This window comes from Trichogramma pretiosum, unplaced genomic scaffold (genome assembly GCF_000599845.2).
Source record: "Trichogramma pretiosum strain Unisexual culture from Peru unplaced genomic scaffold, Tpre_2.0 scaffold24, whole genome shotgun sequence".
Taxonomy (NCBI): domain Eukaryota; kingdom Metazoa; phylum Arthropoda; class Insecta; order Hymenoptera; family Trichogrammatidae; genus Trichogramma; species Trichogramma pretiosum.
Genome location: NW_019641611.1, coordinates 699,747 through 723,479, shown reverse-complemented (window position 1 = coordinate 723,479; position 23,733 = coordinate 699,747). Strand labels below are relative to the sequence as shown.

Sequence of the window (23,733 nt, the reverse complement as noted above, 5' to 3'; positions counted from 1 at the left end):
AATTATGCCTCGCTCAAAGTCGTATCGTTTAATAACGCGAATAAGCACACGAAACAATGACTCGGCTACATGATCGTGACGCGATCCGAAAATAAGAGGAAGAAAAAAAAGAAGGAGAGAGAGAAAGAGAAAAAGTGCACATACGTTCGAGTCTCTCGCACGTCGGATGCTATAAGCTCGAATATGACTTGTTTTGGGTTTGTAGGTTGCAGGCAGCAACAGCAGCACAGCCGCAACTCCGGAGAAAGAAGCGAGCGAGAGAAAAATATAATGCATCGAACGTATGCGACGTACTTAATTTGCCGAGCGAAGCATTTAAATTTAGCTCGTATATATGCAGCCGGAGACAAATCTACTTTTGCGGACAAGTTGGGAAAAAGTGAGCGCAAGTTTTCGTGGCAAAGGCCAAAGTTTTCCTCTGGCGGAGCAGCTAGATTTATGTGTACACAGCGCGCGCGCCGTGGTCCTTTTTCCAGCTCCGACCCAGGCAAAAGAGGTATTTTTCAGCGCGCGCCGTCTCGGAGTCCTTCACCTTGGCCGGCGAGTCGCACCCCTGCGCTAAATCAACGCGACTTTCACACGCAGCGCACCGAATGGAGCTACGGTATGAGAGCTGCTGCGCGCAGTTGACCAGCCGCCGTGACCTCTTGGGAGGAAATCGAGGTAGCCCGTAAAAAAAGCCTGCATAATTCCATTGTAATCGTAGAAGCACTTGACGCGCCGCTGCAGCCGAAAGAGAAAGAGATGCCTTTGCATACATTATGCAGTCGGAAAACGCAGTGCATATAGACGACGCGCTAATCGAGCCTCGTCCACGCGACGACTTAACTCGAAATACGACCTTGAGCTTGGAACGCTTATAAGCGTAAGCCTCGCTGCTGTTGGAGCTTGGAAAATGCGCCTCGTCGCATAAGTAGCTGCACGAATGTAGGGAAGAAACAAACTTGGCCTTTTTTACGGAGGCAGAGCGAGTCAACACAGTTACGCCGACTGCACTGCAGAGTATAAAGCGATATCGCGCGCGAGCGCAAAACAATGTGTAAATCGAGTCTCGCGGAATTACCGAACGAAATCTCACGGCCTGCCTTTGGAGCTCCGCGCCGTAGGTAGGATGCATCCGAGGCAGCTGTGTATACGTACCTACGCACTGTGCTCTGTTCTCATTGGCATTATTAACCTACATTTTTTGTTCCACGCGCATCGTCGAGTGCATGTAGTATAAGTCTCTCGTGCCGTATCGCTCGCTCCTCGGCTCACGTATCGTCGTACCCTGAGAGCATCGGCAACTTGTTTCATTTCGCTTGTATTTTTGATACTGATACTTTTATAGCGAGTGACGCATGAAAATATTTTAGCGATCGATGTCTACGATTGCTTCCTCCCAAACAAACTCTACCTACTCTACAATTCTCTACCTTTGTAAGCAGAGCCTATGACAAACTCTAATTTACCTTTGTATTTTTACGCGCACTCTCAAAAAATTTTTCTCGACGATAAATTATCCAATCAAAATAAAATGAAATTTCCATTATTGTAGTATTCATTACTGATAAATCAGTAACACAGCTTGAAACTTTTACAATGAAAAATGGGCTTTTGATTTCTTTTTCGTATCATTATCTGTTAATATTTTGGGTTTATAGAGTTGAATTACATCGAAATCTGACGAAAATTTTTTCGTTTTCATTTTTTATTTTCTTTTTATTTTTTCATTTCGTTTTCATCATTTTTATTTAAAATAATGATTCATTACATTCATTTTTATCAAAAGTAATTAACAAATACTTATTATTTGAATCCTTAATTATTTATTTTTTCTCATTTGTTAAATATATTTTTTTGTTATACTCGCATAGGAGGAAGCCAGTTGCCAATGAATTAGCCACGGTATTTTTCTCACTTTTATCTATTTCCAAGTAAGATGTTTATTTATCATTGGATCAAGCAGTACAATTTTTTACACCATTCAAAAAGCAAACATTATTTTCTCCTCTACTTTGAATGGGCCGTTTAAAATAAACGCTCGCAAAGCCATAATTTACAGAGATACATTTGAGGTGCACATCACGCGGCACGCGCGCAACTGCCGTAATTACCAGCACTTATATTATTATACATCAGAGAGTAAGACTTTTACAAGTGCACTCGGGCCGCGTCAAAGTCGTGGCAGGCGATTTATTTAACGAGTCGTTTTATTAAAAAGATTTTCCATCATTTTCGCGGCCTAGGCACGAAAATGGCTCGAGCTTTTAGATAAACAAATACATTGTTGGTGCGCGCAGAATTGTGTCGCAGCAGAGTGAGCGACTCGAATGGGTAATTATTTCCTAATAGCTTGGCAAATATGACACCAATGAGAAGAAAAGAGAAATTATCGATTCCTGTCTCGTGCGTACTGTGCCCGGCGAGATCCGACACATTTTACGATTCAATTTATGTACGACAGAAGCGTCGAGCGTTCCAAGTCTTACAAGCAGCAGCAAAATCTCGAGAGAGATAAAAGGGCTCATCGCGTAAAGAGAGAAATTGGCCAGGGGCTGACTTTACCTAGGCGATGTGTTGTTCCTATCGATCGTTCCTAAAGACGATCTATTTTGCGTGCGAGTTCAAGTGCGACGGGGCAAGATGAAAAATACACTCTCTAGTCAAATATTTGACGACATTTTTCATCGTAATCCTCGCTATACTTTTTTTTTTCTCTCGCGAAACTCTGTCCGCACCGGGGAATGCTCGAAATTTTTCTAATATTAATACTCGTGCATATAATAATGAGACAAGGTGAAGAAGTAGAGAGAAAAAGAGAGAGAGAGAGAGAGAAAAGTCGATGAAATGTTAAAGTGGGCAGCTCGAAGCAAATAATGGAACGGAAATTTCACGCGAAAGTACTAAACGAGATTCCATTGAGAAATGCAATAGTTTAAAGACGTCTCGAGAATGTTGCTGTCGTCACGAGGAGGAGGGCGACGACGAGGACGGCAAAACGTGCCACCGTTAAGCTATGAAGACTGCGCCGGTGGGCACATATAGGCAGTAGGCAAGATCTATAGCCGAGCGGAAATTGAGTGGATCACTTTATACGCGTAGCTAGGCGCTCGATGTTTTCAACTCGGAAATTATAACGTTTTTCGTGTAGGGGGCTGGTACTTTGTATCGACACGAGTCGCAGCCGAGCCGCTAATCAAGTATCGAGGAAGATTTTTGCGCGCTCCCTCATGGATACAGAGGGGAAAAAATTGCCGGCTTCGAGAAAATGATGGAGCATCGGTAAACAGAGACATTATCTCGATGGGCTTTTACGCGCATTTTGCAAGTGTATCGACAGATGGCTGCGTGCGCAGAAAATACAATTACAGGTTCGGCATCGAAATTCAAAAATGAGCATACCATCGGCGATTGTACGTCGAAGGTAGGTAGGAAGCCTTAATGGGCACTCTCGGCGCAAGCCGGCTCGAATCGCCGATCTGGAAGGAGCAAGAATCTCCTACGTCATCGTCGCTACCCTTGAACTCGCGCGCGCGCCGATCGGAATCAGCTAAAACAGGCATCATAGCTCGAGCGGGAAAAATGTGTATCGCAATTCGCGCTTTGGCATAGCTACACAGGTGCGTTTCGTTAACGGTGGGGATCATCGCTTTGCGAATCGTAGTCCGCGCGCGTCGCTCACTCAGACGCGCATTGATACGTCGTCGTCGCGCGGCAGTATTCTGCGCGCTCGAACCTATATAACTGTAATGGCCGGTCTGACTGTCTGGGTCAGGGGGCGGTCTTGGCATTTAGCGCGACGCGCAGGAGACAGAGGACGGCGCACGCGATAACAGGTGTGCGTCTTATACCTATACACGAGAGATCGTGTACGTTACATCGCACTACTCGAGCTGAAAGAGAGAGAGAGACGAAAGAGAGAGAGAGAGAGAGAGAGAATAGGTGATACACACGAGGAGACGCGCGTGTACTGGATGCACCTGAGTAGTAGCAACGAGCTGGAGCTCGCGCGTCGGGGGCCCGATCTCTTTCTCTCTTCTCTCTCCGTGGCGCGGGTAGGCTGCCACCGCCGCCGCCGCCGTCGAGGCAATCGCGCCGAGGCTCATTCAATCGCGAGTGCGCCTCAGAGCATCGCGCACACACATACACACAACACGCACACATCGAACATACACACAGCGAGTCGGACACAACGCTCGCAACGAGGCAGGATATTTTTGACAATGACAAGAGCATCGGCAGCGCTCGCAACAGCACTAGCCAAGACAGACGCGATCGTCGCCAGCAACGTCACTGCCGATTTCTCAAAGTCCCTCGGACCGATCGCCTGTTGACGATACACATCGATCGTCGTATCGATCAGCGAGCGAGTCTTGCCGATTTTGCCTCAGCGGAAACGTGTATCATGTGCGATTTGTCGACGAGCCGTGGATAGCTGCTCGACACTTTGTTACTTGGCGCGAGTGAATCTACGAATGGTAATTTGACTCGACGAAAGTCAGTGCAACAGTGAGCTTTTCCAGTGTATCGACTCGATATCGCAATTGACTTTGATCGGTGTAACGAGCAGCGGAGAAAATCTGAGCCTCGAGGAGCCTCGCCTACTCGGACACGTGCGCGTGTAGCCTGGCATACGCACGCCCACCCAAAGGTATGATTTTCATGACTTACAATTTCGTACGAATAATAATGCCATGTGGCTCGAATACGGTCTTGAGAGCTTACACAATTACTCAAACTCGGCGAATTCGTAGGCAGAGCGAGCTTCGCTCGTACTTAGGCTCGGGCCAGTGCGATTTGTATTTGTATACACGAGTGCACGAAAGCAGCGAGGAAAAATGCGGTCAGTGTGCAATAAGGTTCTCTCGCAGCAGCTGCACTCGGAAAAGTGCAGGCGGCAAGCTCGCGGCGGCGGCAACTCTTCGGCCAAGTGCAAGTATAATCGCGAGCGCATGTGTGTGCCTGTATACGTACGTGTTCCCTTTCCGCGGAAGATGCCTGTACGATGCGAGAGGGAGCCTATATACTATATAATGTATGCATGCGCCGAAGCGTCGAGCATCCACTTGTATACGCAAACTTTCGTCCTCGAGTACATTCGTATAATATAAAGTTTCCCGTCCGTCTCTTGCTCTCCCCACTGAGTTTGTTATTGTTACCCAGCTTCTCTCTCTTTCTCTCTCTCTCCTCGTCGTCGTCGTCGGCGTTGTTGTTGTTGTTGTTGTTCTGGTTGTCGTGGGGCAGCGAGAAAAAAAATGAAAAAAATCATCGCGAGAAGCTCGCGAGAGCGGGAAAAAATGAAACAAGCTCGTGCTTATTTTTGCAGATATATTATTTAAGTGATTTATATTTCATATATTTTTTCCCTTGATACGCTCTAGGGTTAAATCTCTCTTGAGAAAGATTCACTCATTCATCGTCGTCGAGCTTTATCTCCCCGGAACTTTAATATGCGAGTTCGCGCCCCTAAAATTCCGCTTATAGATGAATATTTAAATAACTTGCAAAATTATGAAAAAATGTCTCTGTAACTGTTCATATTTGTTTGACAATTGATAAAAAAAAAACATGGAAAATATCGCTTCGAATGAAAAGTAAGACCGTCGGCTTGCTTATAGATTCAAAGTCGAAAAAGCACGGGGCGGGCTTAGCGAGGATTTGGCGGCAACTCGATGAATCTCGCGCGGATTCCGCTCGGCGTGTAACGTGCCCCGTTCCGGGCGAAAAGTTCAAGCGCGTACGGCACGGATGAAAATAGCCGTTTAACCGTACTTTTTCTCGCGAACGGCCGCCGAGACGGACGACGACGAAGACGACGCGTCGTGTCCGGCGCGCAGTGCGCATTATGGCAGATCGACTTATGGGCCCGCTCTCGACCGGTTGCAGAAGCCGCCTCGTGCGTCTATGCTCTATGTATGCGACGACAGTCGTGCCGATCTCAGAGTCGAGTGACTTTTTTCTGCTTTTCGACTAGCCGCTTTGTGCGCGCAGTCCTCGTGTTTTATGAATGTCCGTAAGCAATTGCTCCGCTCGATTCGCTTTGCAAATTGTCCGTATTTAGTCGACGTTGAAAAAAATTAAAAGAGAGTAAAACTCAAAACGAAGGTACGTTGGCACGCGCGCGCGAAAGTATATGCTACCAGCATCGACTCGAGCGACGTTTTTTCGTACAGCTGCGAGTAAAAATCGGGGTTAAACGCGCTCGACTTCGATGTATGCCCAACGAACCGTTACGAGGCCCGATATGTGGTGAGTTTAATTCGCCCTCGTAAACAATCGCGTCGAATATACAATTAGTGATAAGGTCTATACTACGGATAATCGGCCGAGTCACATGCAATTAGGCGCAAAATTTTCCAGCCCAAATATCGATAGGAAAATGTAGCTGCGAGTTTTGCGATTCTCATTGGTTGTACTCGCGCGCATACCTGGGCATTAACCGGGTAACGCGGACCTTTCACCCGCGCACGCATCATCCGCCGCGTCGAGCAACGTATGAATGATACTTACCATATTTGCGCCGAACGCCGCGTTGAGCGTTGACGTTGGACGTTGAAAGGAAAAAAGAGTCGCGATCAGCGAGCTGTAGAAGGCAAAGCAGCAGGAGGAGTTGGAGGAGGAGGAGAAATAGGTTGCAGAGTGCGCAAAGAATAAATGAAAGAGAGAAAAAGCGATAAGAAAAGAGGAGGAGAGGAGAGGAGAGAGGAGGAGAAAGACGCGCGCAGCTGGAATTTGGAACGCTGACGAGCTCGCGCGTGCGAACTTTAAGCAGAATGAGACAAGGATGAGTCGAAGGAGATCGATGTATGCTACCGGGCTCGAGCGAGTGAGCGAGCGACGATGATGATGATCAAAGGTGGCTCGAACCGCTCATATTCGTGGAAACTAGGGAAAGGCAAATACTCCGCGACGCTCTACATTTCCATGCCGGCGATCTAATTCATCGACATCTGTGCACACGCGCTCCAGCATAGTAGTACATAGTAGTCGAGCTTATCCGATTGATAATTTGCCAAAGCTACTTCCGTGGCAAGTATCGCGCAGCCTTGATCGGATTTTTCCGATCGCGGCTCGATCTGCTACTGTCGAGCTCGATGATTTTCCGACCACACCGCTACTTACGTGCGTGAATTATGTACTCTCTCGCACTAATGAGAAGCCGACTCTTCACATAATACATATACGATGATCTAGTTACTCGATTATTATGATATATTTATGCAGACGTGTTGATTTGTCTTTTGCAGATAGACATCAATTGGAGATCGATCGCCCGAGACCGTGGGGACAAGCTCGCGGAATGCGGATAGCCGTTTTAGCCTTGACGTGTCTCCTCGTCCAGGGGGTAAGTATACACGGCATAATTGGATCAGCGGCGCCGAAAAATGTTGGATTAAAAAAATTACCCGCCCGAAAAAGAGAGAGGGCACGTAATAAGCGCCCGAAAAATTGCCCGCACGTAGCCTCGAGTCCTTATTAAAGCCTCGCGTAATATCGCAGCGTCTCGGCCCTTTTATTCGCAACCTTCCTTTTTGCGAACAAAATCGCGTACTCCAGAAACCCGATTTCAGCTCTGGCCCACACGGATGATGCGCTTTAAACGCCGCGCACGCGATTACTTTGCTAATTTTTTTGTCGCTCGCGCGCGATCTCACTCGCGTATAATGTAGTTGCGATTCGAAGAAGTCGCGCGCGCGCGCGCACATTGGACGACATAGCGACATTACGACGAAATGTACGGTGCGTACGGCAGTGCCGCTCGCGAGAGCTATTGCGTCACCGAACGCAAGGATAATAAAAAACTACACGGGGGGCTCGAGGAGGGGCAAAAAGAAAAAACAAACGAACGTACCAGCGAGATGACCCTCGCTACGATTGTAACGGGAGGCATATCTATATATAACGCGCGGCTCGGAATCGATACCGATTTTCAACGATCGGCCAAATAAAATCGACATCTCAATATGAAATAATCGTCGAGCGATGAGTGGGAGGAGCAGCTCGTTACGCACGTGAAATGAAGCGAGTCCGTATTATAATCGCTTTTTGTCCTTGTCGTCGCGATCGTTATAGTTGTTGCACCTGTGCGCGCGGCTTCACTTGTTAAGGTAAATACTATACGCACAGCGCGTCGAACTCGTTTCTTCTTCTTCTGCTTCTTCTTCTTCTTCTTCTTCTTCTTGGTCGTCGCTCGTGTTTTTTGCCTGTACAGCAGAGCATAAGCGGCTATAAGAATCGTAGCAATCGGTATAGCTATATATATCTCGGTTCTTCCTTGGCGTTGACGGCATTTCGTCCTTATGGGCTGTGGGTCAGGTGTATGCTGCGCCGATCACACCGAAGCACGCGCGAGCTCGTATCATAACGGCAATCTTGATCTGGGTTAAAACTCCAAACGTGTATATATGGCTGGCTTTGCTCGTACCTACATGCTCTCTCTCTCTCTCTCTCTTTCTCTTTCTCTCCCGCGAGCTTCGCGTCTCTCTATCTCCGACAACGACGATGGATAATTATATAACGTTATACACATCGTATGTATCGTCGGACGAGAGATGCTACCGACACGGCCAATTGGTTTTTTACTCTTAAAAAACATCTGATATGCAACGATTTTGTCGCGCAGCTGACACTGGCCGACGAGGTCGAAGTCGTCGAGGCGCTGACCAACGACGACGGTCGCAACGTCGAGTCCGGCCACGATGTCGACTCCTCGGGACAGTCCTCCTCGGGCTCGTCCCAGTCCCAACAGTCGCAGCAGCAGCAGCAACAACAGCAGCAGCAACAGCAGTCCAACTCGGATCAACAGGACATCATAATGTCGAGCGACAACGAGGTCAGCGGCAGCAGTAGCAGCGTCAGCATCGGCAGCGGCACCAGCCAGTACAGTCCGCCGAACATGAGGCTGCCTCCAGTGCGAGCTCAGCTGCCCTCGAGGCACAACAACGGCGGCGGTGGCGGCAACAACAACGCCTACCCCGGCCCACCTCCTCCGCCCCCGGCTTCCTCGGTAAGAGACGTTCGTCGCGATCCTCGCGAGATATTAAAAATGTTAGTAAACACGAGATTGGCATCGATTCGCAGGCTGGTCAGCAGCGGCCGATCCTCGACAGCATCGACAAGATCTTCGACACGGCCATAGCGGCGAGCACGACCCTCGGCGACAATTGGCCGGCGCCGAGCAACGACATGCCCAAGATCGTGTCGCTCGACGTCAAGTGCGAGAAGAACTCGATGAAGGTCTACCTGGCCTTCGACAAGCCCTTCTACGGCATAGTCTTCAGCAAGGGCCACTACAGCAACGTCAATTGCGTGTACCTGCCAGCTGGTCTGGGACGTACCTCGGTGAACTTTGAGATCGGTATACACGCCTGCGGCACCGCCGGCAACACCGACAACGGCATCTACGGCTACGGAGCCGTCGAGTCCGGCTCCGGCACCTACTTCGAGAACATCGTCGTTATTCAGTACGACCCGCAGGTATGCACATTTCAAAATTATCTGATACTCGATGCGAATTTTGGAGTAAATTTCGGTGACACCCCCTCTGACCCCGTGCGCAGGTACAAGAGGTGTGGGACCAGGCACGCAAACTGCGCTGCACGTGGCACGACCTCTACGAAAAGTCCGTGACTTTTCGACCTTTCCCCGTTGACATGCTCGACGTCGTGCGAGCCGATTTCGCCGGTGACAACGTCGGATGCTGGATGCAGATACAGGTCGGCAAGGGACCTTGGGCCTCGGAGGTCTCGGGTCTCGTGAAAATCGGCCAGACCATGACCATGGTGCTGGCCATCAAGGACGACGACTCCAAGTTCGACATGCTCGTGCGCAACTGCATGGCCCACGACGGCAAACGAGCTCCCATTCAGCTGGGTCAGTAAAAAGAATTATCAACTAGATGTATTGGAGAGCAAGTTTAACGATTTTCAATTGAAATGTCACAGTCGATCAACGGGGCTGCATCACGAGGCCCAAGCTCATGTCGCGCTTCACCAAGATCAAGAACTTCGGGGCCAGCGCCTCGGTCCTGTCCTACGCCCACTTCCAGGCCTTCAAGTTCCCCGACTCGATGGAGGTGCACTTCCAGTGCACGATACAGATCTGCCGCTACCACTGCCCGGACCAGTGCTCGGACTCGGCGGGCGGCTCGCAGCACGACTCGCTGCTCCTCGAGCAGCACCACAGGGCCTCGATCGGCCACACGGACGTTCACGCCTACGGAATACCACCGCCGCCGCTGCCCATCGACGCTTACCTCCAGGTACGACGACGCTATTTATTGCTCGACCCGTCTCCCCAAAGGTCAATTATCACGAGCGGTACGTGACATCGGCCGAGCTGACCAAGTGTGTCAAGTGTTTCGCTTATTATGTAGGCTCTCGCGGCTCGACTTTGTCAAGCTCGCACATAACTATGCGACTCGATAATGGCCGCGCGCGCGGCTTTCTATACATGTATTCCCGAGAACATACGTGGCTAAACTCACGGAATACTCATTAACATCGGGCACGTAGTACAAGTTTTGCACTCGCAAAGAGCCGAGGCACGCTTACGTAATTGTGCACGACGGCGCTGACTCACTCCGATGGCTTGGTGTATTTTTCAGTCGGTAGGCACCATAGGCCGGCCCAGAGACGAGCGTCGACGCAAGAGCCGTTCGGTCCTGACGACCGTCGCGACGCCCAATCCGGAGAAGACCGTCGGCGTCAATCGCGTCATCCGAGTCGTCTCGACGGGCGACCTCACCTTCTCGATCGACGAGTCGAGCCACGGAAACGACTCGAACGTCAGCAGTAGCAGCGCCAACGGCGCCGGCGGCACCACGACCATGGTGTTCCCGATCCGGGAGGCGACGCATCCGGCCAATCTCATCTGCATGACGACCTCGAGCTTCGTCCTGGCGCTGCTCCTGCTGCTGGGTATCCTGCTGGCCTCGTGCTGCGTCTCGGCCTACCTCTGCCTGCGGCTCAGGCCCTTCCGGAAGCGCCTCGACGCCGAGGTCGTGGCCTTTCGGGCCTTTCCGGTGCATCTGCTCGGCACCGCCACGACGACGAGCAGCACCATCAGCAGCAACTGCAGCGAGAAACAGCAGCAGCACTCCTTCGACTCGTAAGTCCGAGTCCCGAGCGTCCACGGGACTATCGCATTGTTTCGTACATTTTTTTTTGTTTGTTCATAAGTAATCGTTGGAGCGATATTCGGTCGATGACTTTCAGGCTGCACTAGTGTCTTTTTCGCGAGTTTTTATTCCATTTCCGATACGATCCACGGCCAGTATAAATAATACAAAAGCACGATGAGTTTCAAATTGACGTAAAAATTATGAGCGACGAAAAAAAAGACGCTTAGGTTTTGCATCCCGATCACGGTGTATCTTTTTATCCGTAAAAGATGTACACGCGTTGTCCGACCCATCGCTTACGACTTTTTCGATTTCATCATCGCGATCAGCATCCATTAAAATATTATATATCATTTACCTGTCAACAAATGTAACCTTGTTATGTCATTATTAAAGTGTATTATTGTTACTTGGGTGAACGAGCACTCCTTAGCTGGTTATTTATTTATTTAATTTTTTTTTTGTATAATTTTTTTTTCGTTATTTTCCGTAAGGTAGTCCTAACTTTATGCTAGTCAAAAAATTTAATTTACGCAGGGGGAAAATTAACAGGAATACAAACTCGTTTTATCCCGAAAGAATGTGATTTTCCGAATTCGCTCGCTTTAAAATGGCATTAATCGTTACCTCGGGTCGGGCAAACTTTTTTTCCACGCTATAAACATGATCAAGTATCGATACTTTTGCAACGAACCGCGAATGTGCTAAGCAATATAATATACAAATATAAGGTTACAAAATTAATTCATGGTTGACCTCCTGTTAGGGCTACCTTAAGTTATCATACGCTATACATACTATACGTATTAAAGATGTCTGTGTTGCATACAAGTATATCGCATAGTTAAATCAATTAATTTAATCAATTGGAGGAAAAATCGAAAGAGCAAGAAATATGGTTGTAGAGAAAGAACTGCGTTCGGAGATGAAGATAAAGACTTTTTAAGATTATAAATTTAGCCATTAAGTATTTTTACTAGTTGTTTCTTATAAGCTAGTTTAGCAGAACATATGGTGTCTTTAAGCAATCAAATATTGATGATACATACATAGCTAACAAACAAATATGCCATTATATAAATAGTTATTTTCATGAATTTTTGATGTTTCCATTAGAAGCTTAAGGTAATAATGATGAAACAATTGACGTAATAACACAACAACCGACTGATAATAATTGAGTGTAAAATTAAAATTAATCTATTATTAAAATATTGTTAAAAGCCTAACTTTCAATCGTGTTTTACGTAGTTTGTAAAGAGTGCGCAAATTATAAATACATATAAGTAAATGATTAAAAATATATTTATGCATATTGTAATACACAAAATGATGTAATGCGAACTAAAAAGAATTGACGAGAAATAAATAATTTTTTTTGATAAACGTTGGATCTGCTTTTGATTGTTTCTTCCAGTCTGCAGGTCATTCGTAGCATATTACAGAGTTGCAGTGATACATTTATCCTTATAAAGGCTATCAAGGTCTCGGCTGCTTGTAATTAACGGGGCTCGCGCGCCTATGGCGCAAAAATCAGGAAAAAGCCATATGCACGTGTGCGTACGTACGGTCTGAGCCATATACATAAAAGTGCGTAATAGTCACAGATAGTGCACGCACACACGTATACGCTGCCTTAATATATATCTCATATACGTGTGGATATCGTTAGAACGTCGGCTCTATACGGTAAGTTTTTTTTCTAGCTCTGATGCGAGCAGCGGCAACGGTGCATCCCTATGCAGCCGCCGCCGCCACTGCAGCTCGGCAATTTTTTGTTGCAGCGCAGCGCGCGTCCTATTGTAAATCACTCTTCGCTAGAAGCCGTGTATTATGCGTTGCGTGCAGAGATCCGCGCGCTCCGATAAACTTTCCGACCCCGCGCAGCAGCGAGTCTCGGCAACGGCCCGCGCGCTTTTTTCTGCCCTCCCGTGTAGCCAGCTATATATTTATATACCTACCTACGTGTTCACCTGCATCGACTACTTTTTTTTCTCTTGCCTTCTTTGACGTAAAATGCTTATTTTTCTATGGCTCATTATGACGAGTTTACTGGGACTCGTTTAAGCTGGATTTTATGTATAAAGCAACGCACCACGTCGCATCTTTTAAATGTGCGGTTGCGGTTGTGCGCTTGTAGGGCTTTTAATACTGTCAAGCTAATTAATTCAATAATATTATTATGATTTTTGAAACGCTTCGTTATAAATTTACTTCAAAGCCAATGACAATTAATTTTTTTGTTTTCTAAATTAGTAACCACATTACATTAAAAACTATGATTATTGATTAATAACATCACACGGGTTTAAATTTAATAATAAGATCAGATCAGGAAAAAATTTAATAGAATGACATAGTTTATTCAAATAAAATATACAAAGAAAAAATTATTGTTCAATTTTTGCAGGACCCATCCATGCACCAAATTATCAATTTTATTTTATATATTATCTTGTACAAAATCTTTACATCATAAATTATTCAACTAATAAGAAAAAATTCCAATTACTCTACGATAATCAATCGTCTTTATCTCTCATAAAATATTCACCGAGTTAGCTATTTAACATCTTAAATTATATAATATATTGATTACTAGAACTTATTCTGCCTGTAAGTACATACATCAATTGACATGATTGTTGCTCATGAAAACGAAAGTTGAGCATAAAATGTATGACTACAAAAAAGTAACAAATGAGCTTTCAAAAAGATAGACGTTACAAAAATAGAACTGAGACTTTGGCAAGTATGCATGCGAACAGGTATAATATGATGTAAGTTTTTATAAAACATTTTTTGATTCTGTATTAATAGATTTTCGTAATTTCGTTAATGCCTACATAAAAAAAATTAAATATTGACATGAATTTATTATAATGTTATGACGATTTTGGTGAGCTTAGTAAAAAAAGAAAATACCAAAGATTATTTAAAAAAACTTATAGTAATTGCAAGTAAAAAAATTCGACTCAGTTCCTGTAATGAGTTAAATTGAAGTATCAAGGCGAGTCACAGAATCTATTGGAATATTGTTGCTGTATTATTTTTAAAAACTAGCATAATGTAGCTCTCGCTTATAATAACGAGCAGCCAGTAGCTTAAAACGTAATAATACTAAAATTAATTTTAATGTAAGAGTTTAAAAAAAAAAACATTTAAAAAGTACAACACGTAGATTACCGGTACACCGGAAGCACGAGGGCATGAATCGAAAAACTAATTCTCGACTTTACAAATTTCACTAAAATAATTAATATAATCTTTGCTGCATTTCTCATGCTTCGGTTATACACAGGATTATCTATGAATTCTTTTTTTTTGCTGCAAGCGAGCATTACATATAACCTTAAATTTAATACATGTTGCGTGTACTTGTGAGATTATCTTTGATTGTTTTTTCATTTTTAATAATTAATAAGTATTATGCACATTTTGTACACCATCATATTGCACACTATTCATGTATAAGCAATTTTAACAACTTATCAAAGATACACATGAATTAGTAAAAAAAAAAACCTATACGAAATACATTTGATGTGTCGTTCAGGTCTCAATATTCCCTCTCGAGAGACTTACGTGTATTAGAATATAAATAAAAGTATTAGAAAAAACTGCTTGTTAAAATTATCATTTATATTCAACAATATTTCTTAAGGCTAATATTTTTAATAAATACATCTGAAATCTATCTCGGCTAAAACACAATCTCGTTGATACTATTTCTTTTCAAATAGCACCTGTACATGCATATAGCAGTAGGAAAGCCGCAAATCTTTCAATCGTACCGCGCAACCAATTATACAGCATTAACTCCCTTTGCAATCATATTCAAAGTAAGCCCTTTTGCTGTTCATTGAAAAACCGGTCGTACACGAGCATCGATCGTTGCAACCCTTTTTTTTTGTTTTTCATCTTACGAGCAGAAATTCAAACTTCATCGTTCACATTAGCGTCTAGTGAAAAGAGAAATACGTACGAGGCTAATAACTCTAATCTAGATAGTACACGTGCAATATAGTATACATCAGAATATAAGCTGGTTGAATTTTTGTTGAGCTTTGGAATAAAGCGTAACGCACGCCCATATTCTCTATTAATGTTCTAATAAATATGAAAGTTGGGTGGGGTTTCAAAAACTCCTACATTATGCAGTGGAATTGAAGAAGTTTCGGAAGAATATTTACACTTGGATATATCGATGCTTGCAATTATGACTTATGAATCTTAAATTTACTTAAATGACGAAAAAGCAGAAAAGGGAGAGAAACGAAGAATCACTCTGTTACAGAATCTCTCGGCATAACCGTAAATGACTATCAAAATCAAACTCATTCCATGTACAATTCGAAAAGATTTTGTAAAGTAACAATATAACTACTGCAAGTACTAAATACGTCAAGATAGTTATAAAAAAATTTAAGCAGACGCAGTAAAACAGTAAAGAGGTAGACAATAAAGTCATTTGATTTCTGCTCGTTAGTCGTAGTTTCTCATCGCAATAAAATTGAGACTCTATATAATTCAATGCTGCTGTACGCATCTGGCTCGGAACAATCCGTAAGCTTGGAACCAACCAGGTGCTGCTGCGGCGACCCGTCCGTTACTGCTCGCCGAGCCTCTCGACGACGAAGATACCGACGACGACGTGGCCGATAGACTGGCAGCCGTCATCATGTTGTCACCGAGCTTTCTCGCCTGTTTCTTCACTAAGTCGCGCTGGGCTTGAAGCCGATGGACCATGGCACCGGCTATGAGAGCTGACACGACGGCCGAGAGGGCCACAACGACGAACAACGCACTGAATCCGGTGAGGGGCAAGCAGATGCCGTAAACGACTTCTTCACGAATTCGGCCCTGTGAACGAGATTTTAAGATAAATTATTTTTGTCTCGATATTTGATATAGAGGACAGAAAGAATACGGAGGATATAGTGGCTCACCTGGAAAACAGTGACGGCCTCGGCATGACTGTCTGGACTGAAAGCGAGGTCTGCCTCGGAGATGACCTCGTAAATGCCGGAGACACCTACATCGGCACTGCGCACTTTGCGGTCCGAGACGACGAGGGATCTCTTGCGTCGGCTGCTCGTCGTCGTCGTTGTCGTCGTTCTGCTCGTCGACGACTCGGGCTTGGAAGTGCTGCTACCACCGGCGGTGGCGTTGCGTTGCTGCGTCGTGGCGTCGTTCGATTTTCCCTCGCGCATCATTTGCTCGTCGTCCTGTTCGAGATTGCGAGGGCCGTGAGGGAAGTGTTCCTGTGGTTGGTAGCGAGTCACTCGGGCAGGTTGCACCGCCTGCGTAAAATAGATTGAATTTTAATCTCTATCGTCAAGAGCAAAATCTACGGGAGCGCGATCGAGTACTCACCATGTAAGGCTGCAGAGGATCGCTCATAAGAGGCTCGGAGGTGGACGACTGCAGCAGCAGCTGAGCTGCGGTCTGAGCTTGAGCCTTCGGTTGGGCGGACTTTTCGGCAATTCCGAGGAAGTGACTTCCGATGGCGGCCATACTGCCATCGCCGTTGTGCAGAATGTCGTCGTAGAGATCGCCGGAATTGTTGTTCTCGGAGGCGGCGGGTGGCGGGGGTGGTCGGATGCTGCTGCTGATACCGAGGCTGCCTCCGGCTTGGCTCGACACCGTGTGCTCGATGTAATTGTTGTTGCCACCCGAGGGTCTTCCGGAGCCGATGAGGTTGACGTCGTTGCGGTCCTGCAGGTACTGGCCCTCGTTGTTCCCGCTGGTTTGGCAGTGATCGAGGCAGCCGTGTCGGCAAATCTCCACCTATGGATTTTCGTCGGAGTTAAATCGTGGGAAAATGGAAGAAACGATTTGAAATGTACGTATGGCTACCTTGCACTTGATGTGGACGCTGAGCGCGTCGGGGAACTTGAAGGCGTGGAAGAAGGCGTACGTGATGACGGTGGCTCGGTCGTCGCTGCCCCGGGCCTTGTTGAATCTGCTGATCATCTTGGGCCGGAGTACGCAGCCAAACTCGTCGCTCAGCTGTATGGTGTGGCCCGCCCCGTCCGAGGCTACGCACGACTTGACTCTCATGTCAAATTCACCTGGTAAAGAATTAAAAATAGACAATTTGAGTACAATGATTTTACGATGCGTAATCGAGTGCTTTGTATAAATGGGCACGTTTTTGGCCGCGGAAGCTGCGTCCAAATCACCTTGGACTTTGCCTCGGCGGTGATGCTGATAATCGTCGTTACCTCGATAATCGTTTATCGCTACGACTAGTGTGAGCGTCGAGCCGAGCGGCACAATTCCCGAGACCGGCGGAGCCCATGGGCCCTTGCCGTGTTGAATCTCCATCCAGCAGTCGACGTTGTCACCTGCGGATCAACCACACGCGCTCGTATAAATAACTTGAATTTTTCTTTCGCACTCTTGTGTGAATATGTGTGTGTGTGTGTGTGTGTGTCTGGTGTAGCTTGTCCCGTTGTCCAATCGCACTCGTGTCACTGGAACTTTATTAATACAGCCTCGGACAATGAGACGAGTGTAATATGTAAGAGCGGCGCATCGCCCATAGCGCAACGATATAAAGCGACGACTGCGTTGCTTTCTCACGCGTCCAGTTAGAGAGGAGATAACTGCGAGTGCAACATATATACGATATTCAAGCGCGTCTCGACTCGGACAAGAAATAATATGCGCGCCAAGGTGGTATTTTTTTTCGTCGCCCAAGCCCAGAAATATATATATCCGATCGTTAAATAGCCGCGCACGAGTCGAGCAGCGCGTTCCTGCATGTGCTACGGAGCGCGTTCGTTATAATATCGCAGCTTCGAGCGATAAACGCGTACGCCTGGCTTTACATTTAAATGTTTATGTATACGCGTGTAGATCGAGCTGCGCGTAGGACAATACGCCGAGATTTCGGTCGCAAAAGCGTTTTATGCGCTCGTGCGCTTACTCCAGATAGCGTGGAGAGCATAAAGCGGCTAATTTACTCGCGACGCATAAACACTCGCGAGCGTATACGATTGCACATATGTGTACGTACATAAGTACACGTGGAAAAAAGGACGAGTTCGCGCTTCCAATATAATAAAAGCCACCTCGGAGCTGCGAAAGACAAACGTCTCGCTGTTTGTGTGTTTATCCTCTCGCGTGCACTCTTATAAAGAGGCGATCATCGATGCCTCGGCCTACGGAATATTATTCAATTTAACGAGTATCGCTATGGCACATGCGCCGACTTTATACACCGTGCGAGCTGGGTATATAATCATGCACCGGCTGCGATTATGATTTTTATTCTCTCAGCTCGTCGCGCCAAGTGAAATTACAGTACGTGGCGATGACGTCGAGTCAATCATCGTGTTTGTGTGTGATTAGTATGTGTGTGTGTATGTGTACGGACGTACCCCTGAAGTCAAGCTGAATAACGTCGAGGTCGGCAATCACCATGGGCGGTTTCGACGCCGTTTTCTCATAATCGTTAAACCACTCGCAGCGCAGCCTCTTGGCCTCGTCCCACACCTCCAGCAGATCCTTATCGTACTGCACGACCACGGTGTTTTCGTAAAACTGGCCGTGCATGTCTGGCTTGGTGCCGCACCTGTTTTCGACAACGAACAATGACTCGTTTACACTTGCCCATCATAATAATAATTGATAATTGAATCGGCGCAGCGACTGACCTGGCGTAGGCTATCCTGAAGGTGAAGAAGGTCTGGCCGGTCGAGGGCGGCACGTAGACGCAACGGGGATCCGAGTGCTGGCCCTTGGACGAGACGATGCCCTCGAAGGGCTGCGAGAACGACAGGTGCACGTCCATGTGGTCCTTGCCGCACATGACCTCGAGCGACTGTATGGCCGGCATACCGTCGGGCCTTTCCAGAGGCCAGATATCGCTGCTGCCGTGCGCCGCCCGATGCCTCAGGCCGATCGTCTGCCAACAGAGAGAAGAGAGAGGGCGACTTTTAGTCAAATCACACGGCATCCTAGTCGACTTTTATTATGCTCGTCGCGTCGCGTGGAGGGCTTTAACGGGCTCGATGCAGACCAATTGCAGCAACGAGTTTCGCTACCTATATACAGCATTTTTACAGGCTAATCATTCACGTGGTGTATTACGCGCAGAAAGCCGTAATAATCGAATTACAAAGTATTAGCCGCGCGGCTAAATGGAAAAGCCCATCTTCTCGAGCGCGCATTAATGTACAATTTAATCAAACTCGCACATGCGTAACGTATAGATGCTTATATACGTAACATAGGCGTACGAGAGAGAGAGAGCAAAAAGAGGGCAAAAAGTACAGCGAGTGCTTATGTATGTACATGCCCGCGGATGAGCGCAGACTTAATCCCGAGTAGTCGATGCCCGAGTTATGTACGTGCGCATCATCTACCTATATATACGTGACAATTTGACGCGCGCCGGGATTCGATGCAGCTGACTTTTTCTGCTTCCGTATTTGCATTCGCGTAAATACCCGTGGCAATATCGGCCCAAAAATAAAAGAAGGAGAAAAAAGAAGAGGGAGAAAAAATGGAAAAGAAGAAGAAGCCCGACAGAGAGAGAGAGAGTCACGAAAAGTCTATACAGGCGGATGATCTCGACAAAGCCGAGCTTTATGTTTCGAGCGTATACGGAGCTTTGCGCTCGCAAGCTCCGGCCCGCTTCGTCTTTGCGCGGTAAAAGAGCTGCTGCTGCGGCGACAAAAAGTCCTATAGCTTTGTACGAAGCATCGATTACGCGCGGCTCTTTTTTTCGTTTGTGTGCGCGAGACTATGCGCGGGCTTATATGTATATAAACGTTTACTCGCGCGCACAGGAGCATAGACACATGTACGTATGACAGAGAGAGAGAGAGAGAGAGAGAGAGAGAGACGTAGACAGAGGGACGCTAACGGGAGAGATGTCTTTACCGCTGCATTAACGGTCGCTGCTGTTTTTCGCCAGGGCCTATGCGAGCGCGAAAACTAGTTTTCCGCAGCTGAGCCATGCCATGCCAGGCCGCGGCAGTCTGCAGTAGCTGCATAGTCGCGATCACGTATTTCCGCACTCGAGGGAGAGACGGCAGACGCATGCGTGCGCTCGCGTATCTGAATCATCGTCCTGCCGCTACTACTACTACGTGGCTACTCGGCAACTTTGAGCGAAATCCTTTCGGCTGGATCGGCTTTTTGTTATTCTCGCCGGGGGGTCGCGCTCTCGACGTATAACCGCCGCCGCCGTTGCTGATTTTCAATGACGATCGCGACGCAGCTCGAGCCTACTAATGACGAGGAGGAGCGAAACACGCGTACGGGGCTCTGCATACATTTGCTCGGTTGCCACGCGTTACCGTATATATAGCTTTTGCATCGATGCGTGTAGCACCGCGTGCATAAACGCGCATCTCGTTATTATTCTCGGGACGCGCTGGTCGTCGGCGCAGCGATGCAATTTGCCGAATTATCGGATACGATAACAAAAGGAAAAACTGCCCGCGTCCATCGTGTTTTCCAACGGAAATCTGTACGTGCTTGCAAAAAGTCGAACTGCGTTTCTCGCCCACGTCTTGGAATAAAGCTCGCGATACCTTCTGGGATATTAAGAGTCACGCAGAGAGAGAGAGAGAGAGAGAGAGCGAGCTGGAGAGGAGAAAATGTAAATAAAGCCGTTGGTGCTTACGATCGCGAGCTGTTTACATATAAACGACTCTCGCGGGTACATATTATACGAGGCTTGAGCTTGATTTAGCAAAGAAGCCTAGCTGCGCAACGAATAAGTACGCGACTAGGACGACGAGTTTAGGTACCCACTTCCGCACTCGCTTACTACATATAGCGTATAGGATACCACACGCATACACAATCCCAAAGCAATTAACCATATCCTCGGCTCGACTCTACATACATTATACGAGTCTCGTTGGAGTCTCGTCGCTTAGCTGCATCGCGAGGCACGGCTACAGTCGAGTGTATCGTGCATAATGAAACACAATCTACGGCGATTCGTTAATTTACGACTCGATCCGGCCACGGTGTGTACGGAGTGCAGCAGCGCGCGTGTACATGTGCGCAGCGATCCCGGCAATAAAAGCCCCTAGAAGCTCGTAACGCACGCCTCGCTTCGAAGCTATTAATTGATTATATTCGCGGCTTCTTTTTTTTTTCCTCCCTCCCCACTCGCGACGGCCAACTCGACTGCGAGAGTCGAGTCCCGATTCTGGCCGCGCGCGAAACTAGTTCGCTGCCTCTTTTTCGCGCCGCTGTATAAATCGCCGCTGATTTTTTTTCTCCGGCGTAGATAATATTAAAAACATATAAATAGCTGCATATTATATTGGTTATATCGCAGCGAGAGTTGCGCGCGCGAAAATGTACGCGGCTCAATATCGCGCGCGCGAAAGCAACAACGTTTCGCGTGTACGCACACGAGGGATAAACGGTAATTCGAGATTTTAGATGCTGCTGCTGCTGTGTGTACTTTGGCTGCGCGAGTTATCGACAACATTCCATAAATTAAAGCCCGAGAAATGCGTTTAATGCACGAGCTAGGCTTGTACCGGTAGCAGCAGTAGAGCAGAGCGGAGCAGAGCTGGAGCAGTGGCGGCGGCGATTCTACGTGCGCTAGCTCGCGCGTTAATTGATATAAATTGATTTGCATCGATAGTATAAGGTCGGCAATATAGTGATATAGTACAGCGATTTGAAAGAGCGTGAGCCGGGGCTAGTCCTTTTGTAATTTAATTGACGCGGCGATCGCTCGGCGATGCCCACTTTTTCCTTTTTCTCCCTCGTCGCCGTATCGCGGCCCATATATACTATATATGATATTATAGACATAGTGACGGCGGCGGCATGGATAATTAAGCGTATTGAGTTGCTAACCAGTTAAAAGTGATCGATCTAAACGTACTCCCGGTTAGCTATAATATAATGTACATATACGTATAGGTAGAGGAGGTACGTCAAGCTCGTTTATTAAAATGAAGCATAAAAGCTTTTATGATTAGGTCGGGCGCACAGTCGCGAGTAGCCGCGTATATGCTGCAGGTGGCGGTTCCCCGGACTCGGCACAATAATGTATGCCGCGCCACATTGTGTTGCTCTCTCTCGCGATGCTTATCCTCTCTCATTCGAGAGCCTATATACGGGCGGAAGATGGACTTTGCAATGGGGCGTTTGTTCTCTCGCTCTCGGCGGCTCTCTGCGCAGCTCTAGCTCGTATACGCATATAATATATTTTCCCGAAAAGATTGGACGCGTGCTTTAAGCGACGATACACGCGTATACGTATATGCGCCACTTGATGCGCTGCTCAATGATTTTATGTATATTCAGCCGCTATAAGCTTCGTCGTCGTCGTTATATCGTCCCGGGGCTTGTTTTACGACGCTCCACAGCTGATACAAGCTGCGACTTTTAGTCAAGTTTTATTCGCGCCCATTGTCCCGCGCGCAGATAGCGAGAGAAGCTATATAGCGTTGAGCACATAGTTGGAGCTTTGATTACACACGCAGGAAATTCGGAATTAAGCTATGTGTGTGCGCGCACGCGTGTCAGACAACGAGATCGATTTACGACGACAAACTTTTGACGCGAGCAACAACTTCATCTCGTGCGCTGCAGCTCGCTACACTCTCTTGGAGCGTCGTCGATTTATCGTCATCGCTGTGTATATAGCCGTAGCTATATATAGGCGTCCTTTTAACGACGAGAGCTGCGACAAATTTCTCGTTCCGGTCTGCGTTGTAGAATAGCGCGCGCGGAGAGCGCAGATTTTATTTTACGACCTGTCGAGCGGCAACGAGAGCACAAGAGCAGCAGCAGCAGAGAGAGAGATAATCATCGCTGAATTTTCCCTGTTAACACTTTGTCGCCGTCTTTTTTTCGACTCTTTCGTTTTTCACGTCAAGTCACGTCCTGCGCGCTGCAGCTCTCACACGTCGCTCTGACTCTCTCTCGGCATATGTATGCGACTTGCGCTCGGCGTGTATATAACTCGTACGACTACTACATGTCGATGATTAGTTGCAGCGGTTATTCGTCGTAAAGTTTTATGACAGTTTCTCGAGACAGAGAGAGCAAGTAGTCGCGGCAACTCGTCTTCCCCGGTGCAAAAAAAGAAGAGGGAGAAAAATAAGAAATAGGGACAATATCGCGCGCGAGATATCGATGTACGCGTCTACGATAAACGTGCAGCAGCACGTGAATATATGCCTTAATTAAGGCGAAAACGAAATGACCATTTTTCGCTCTCGATACGTAAAATGCGTAAAGATCGGCGCGAGCTACATAGCAGTTATTACCTATATACAGAAGATTCGCTGCTGCTGCCCGGCTTTCTCACCGACTGCGGACTCGATATTATATACGATATGTTTACACGCGTGTAAAATAATTACTCGGATTCTCGGTACATATACATATAAAACATTTGTATAATTTGATTGGGGTTAGTGGCGACTGGATATAGCTGCAATAAGTAATAAGGAGATGCTGGTGCGCGTCTAACTTACCATGAAGATCAGCGTGTATACGTAGAGTCTCCTCCATAGCCCCGGCTGCATTGCTGGGATTTTCTGCCTCGCGCCTCTCACGCTCAAATCACGCACTTTCCCGCTGAAACACGTACAATAACAAAACGAGCATTAGGCACAGCACGTGCAACT

At 46.9% G+C, this 23,733-nt stretch overlaps 2 protein-coding genes across 2 annotated transcripts in view; one reads left to right on the top strand and one right to left on the bottom strand.

Annotated features, from left to right (window-relative positions):
• Positions 1-4,576: 4,576 nt before the first annotated feature.
• On the top strand, positions 4,577-15,341 carry LOC106648139. The gene is made up of 9 exons (XM_014364819.1): positions 4,577-4,633; positions 7,230-7,327; positions 8,606-8,665; positions 8,768-8,989; positions 9,073-9,459; positions 9,543-9,855; positions 9,927-10,243; positions 10,589-11,005; positions 15,231-15,341. The coding sequence occupies exons 2-9, from the start codon at positions 7,283-7,285 to the stop codon at positions 15,339-15,341; spliced, it is 1,872 nt and encodes a 623-aa protein (XP_014220305.1). The 5' UTR covers positions 4,577-4,633; positions 7,230-7,282.
• Positions 15,342-15,634: 293 nt separating this feature from the next.
• The window catches only part of LOC106648138, a 30,270-nt gene continuing 22,171 nt past the window's right edge, over positions 15,635-23,733 (bottom strand). Inside the window, exons 2-10 of the mRNA XM_023458637.1 lie at positions 23,581-23,683; positions 18,769-19,019; positions 18,493-18,686; positions 17,290-17,454; positions 16,964-17,178; positions 16,751-16,894; positions 16,481-16,675; positions 16,054-16,407; positions 15,635-15,967 (exon numbers count right to left, since the gene is read on the bottom strand). Of these exons, the coding sequence (XP_023314405.1) occupies positions 15,635-15,967; positions 16,054-16,407; positions 16,481-16,675; positions 16,751-16,894; positions 16,964-17,178; positions 17,290-17,454; positions 18,493-18,686; positions 18,769-19,019; positions 23,581-23,631 (1,902 nt within the window). The 5' untranslated portion in view covers positions 23,632-23,683. The remainder of the gene's footprint in view (positions 15,968-16,053; positions 16,408-16,480; positions 16,676-16,750; positions 16,895-16,963; positions 17,179-17,289; positions 17,455-18,492; positions 18,687-18,768; positions 19,020-23,580; positions 23,684-23,733) is intronic.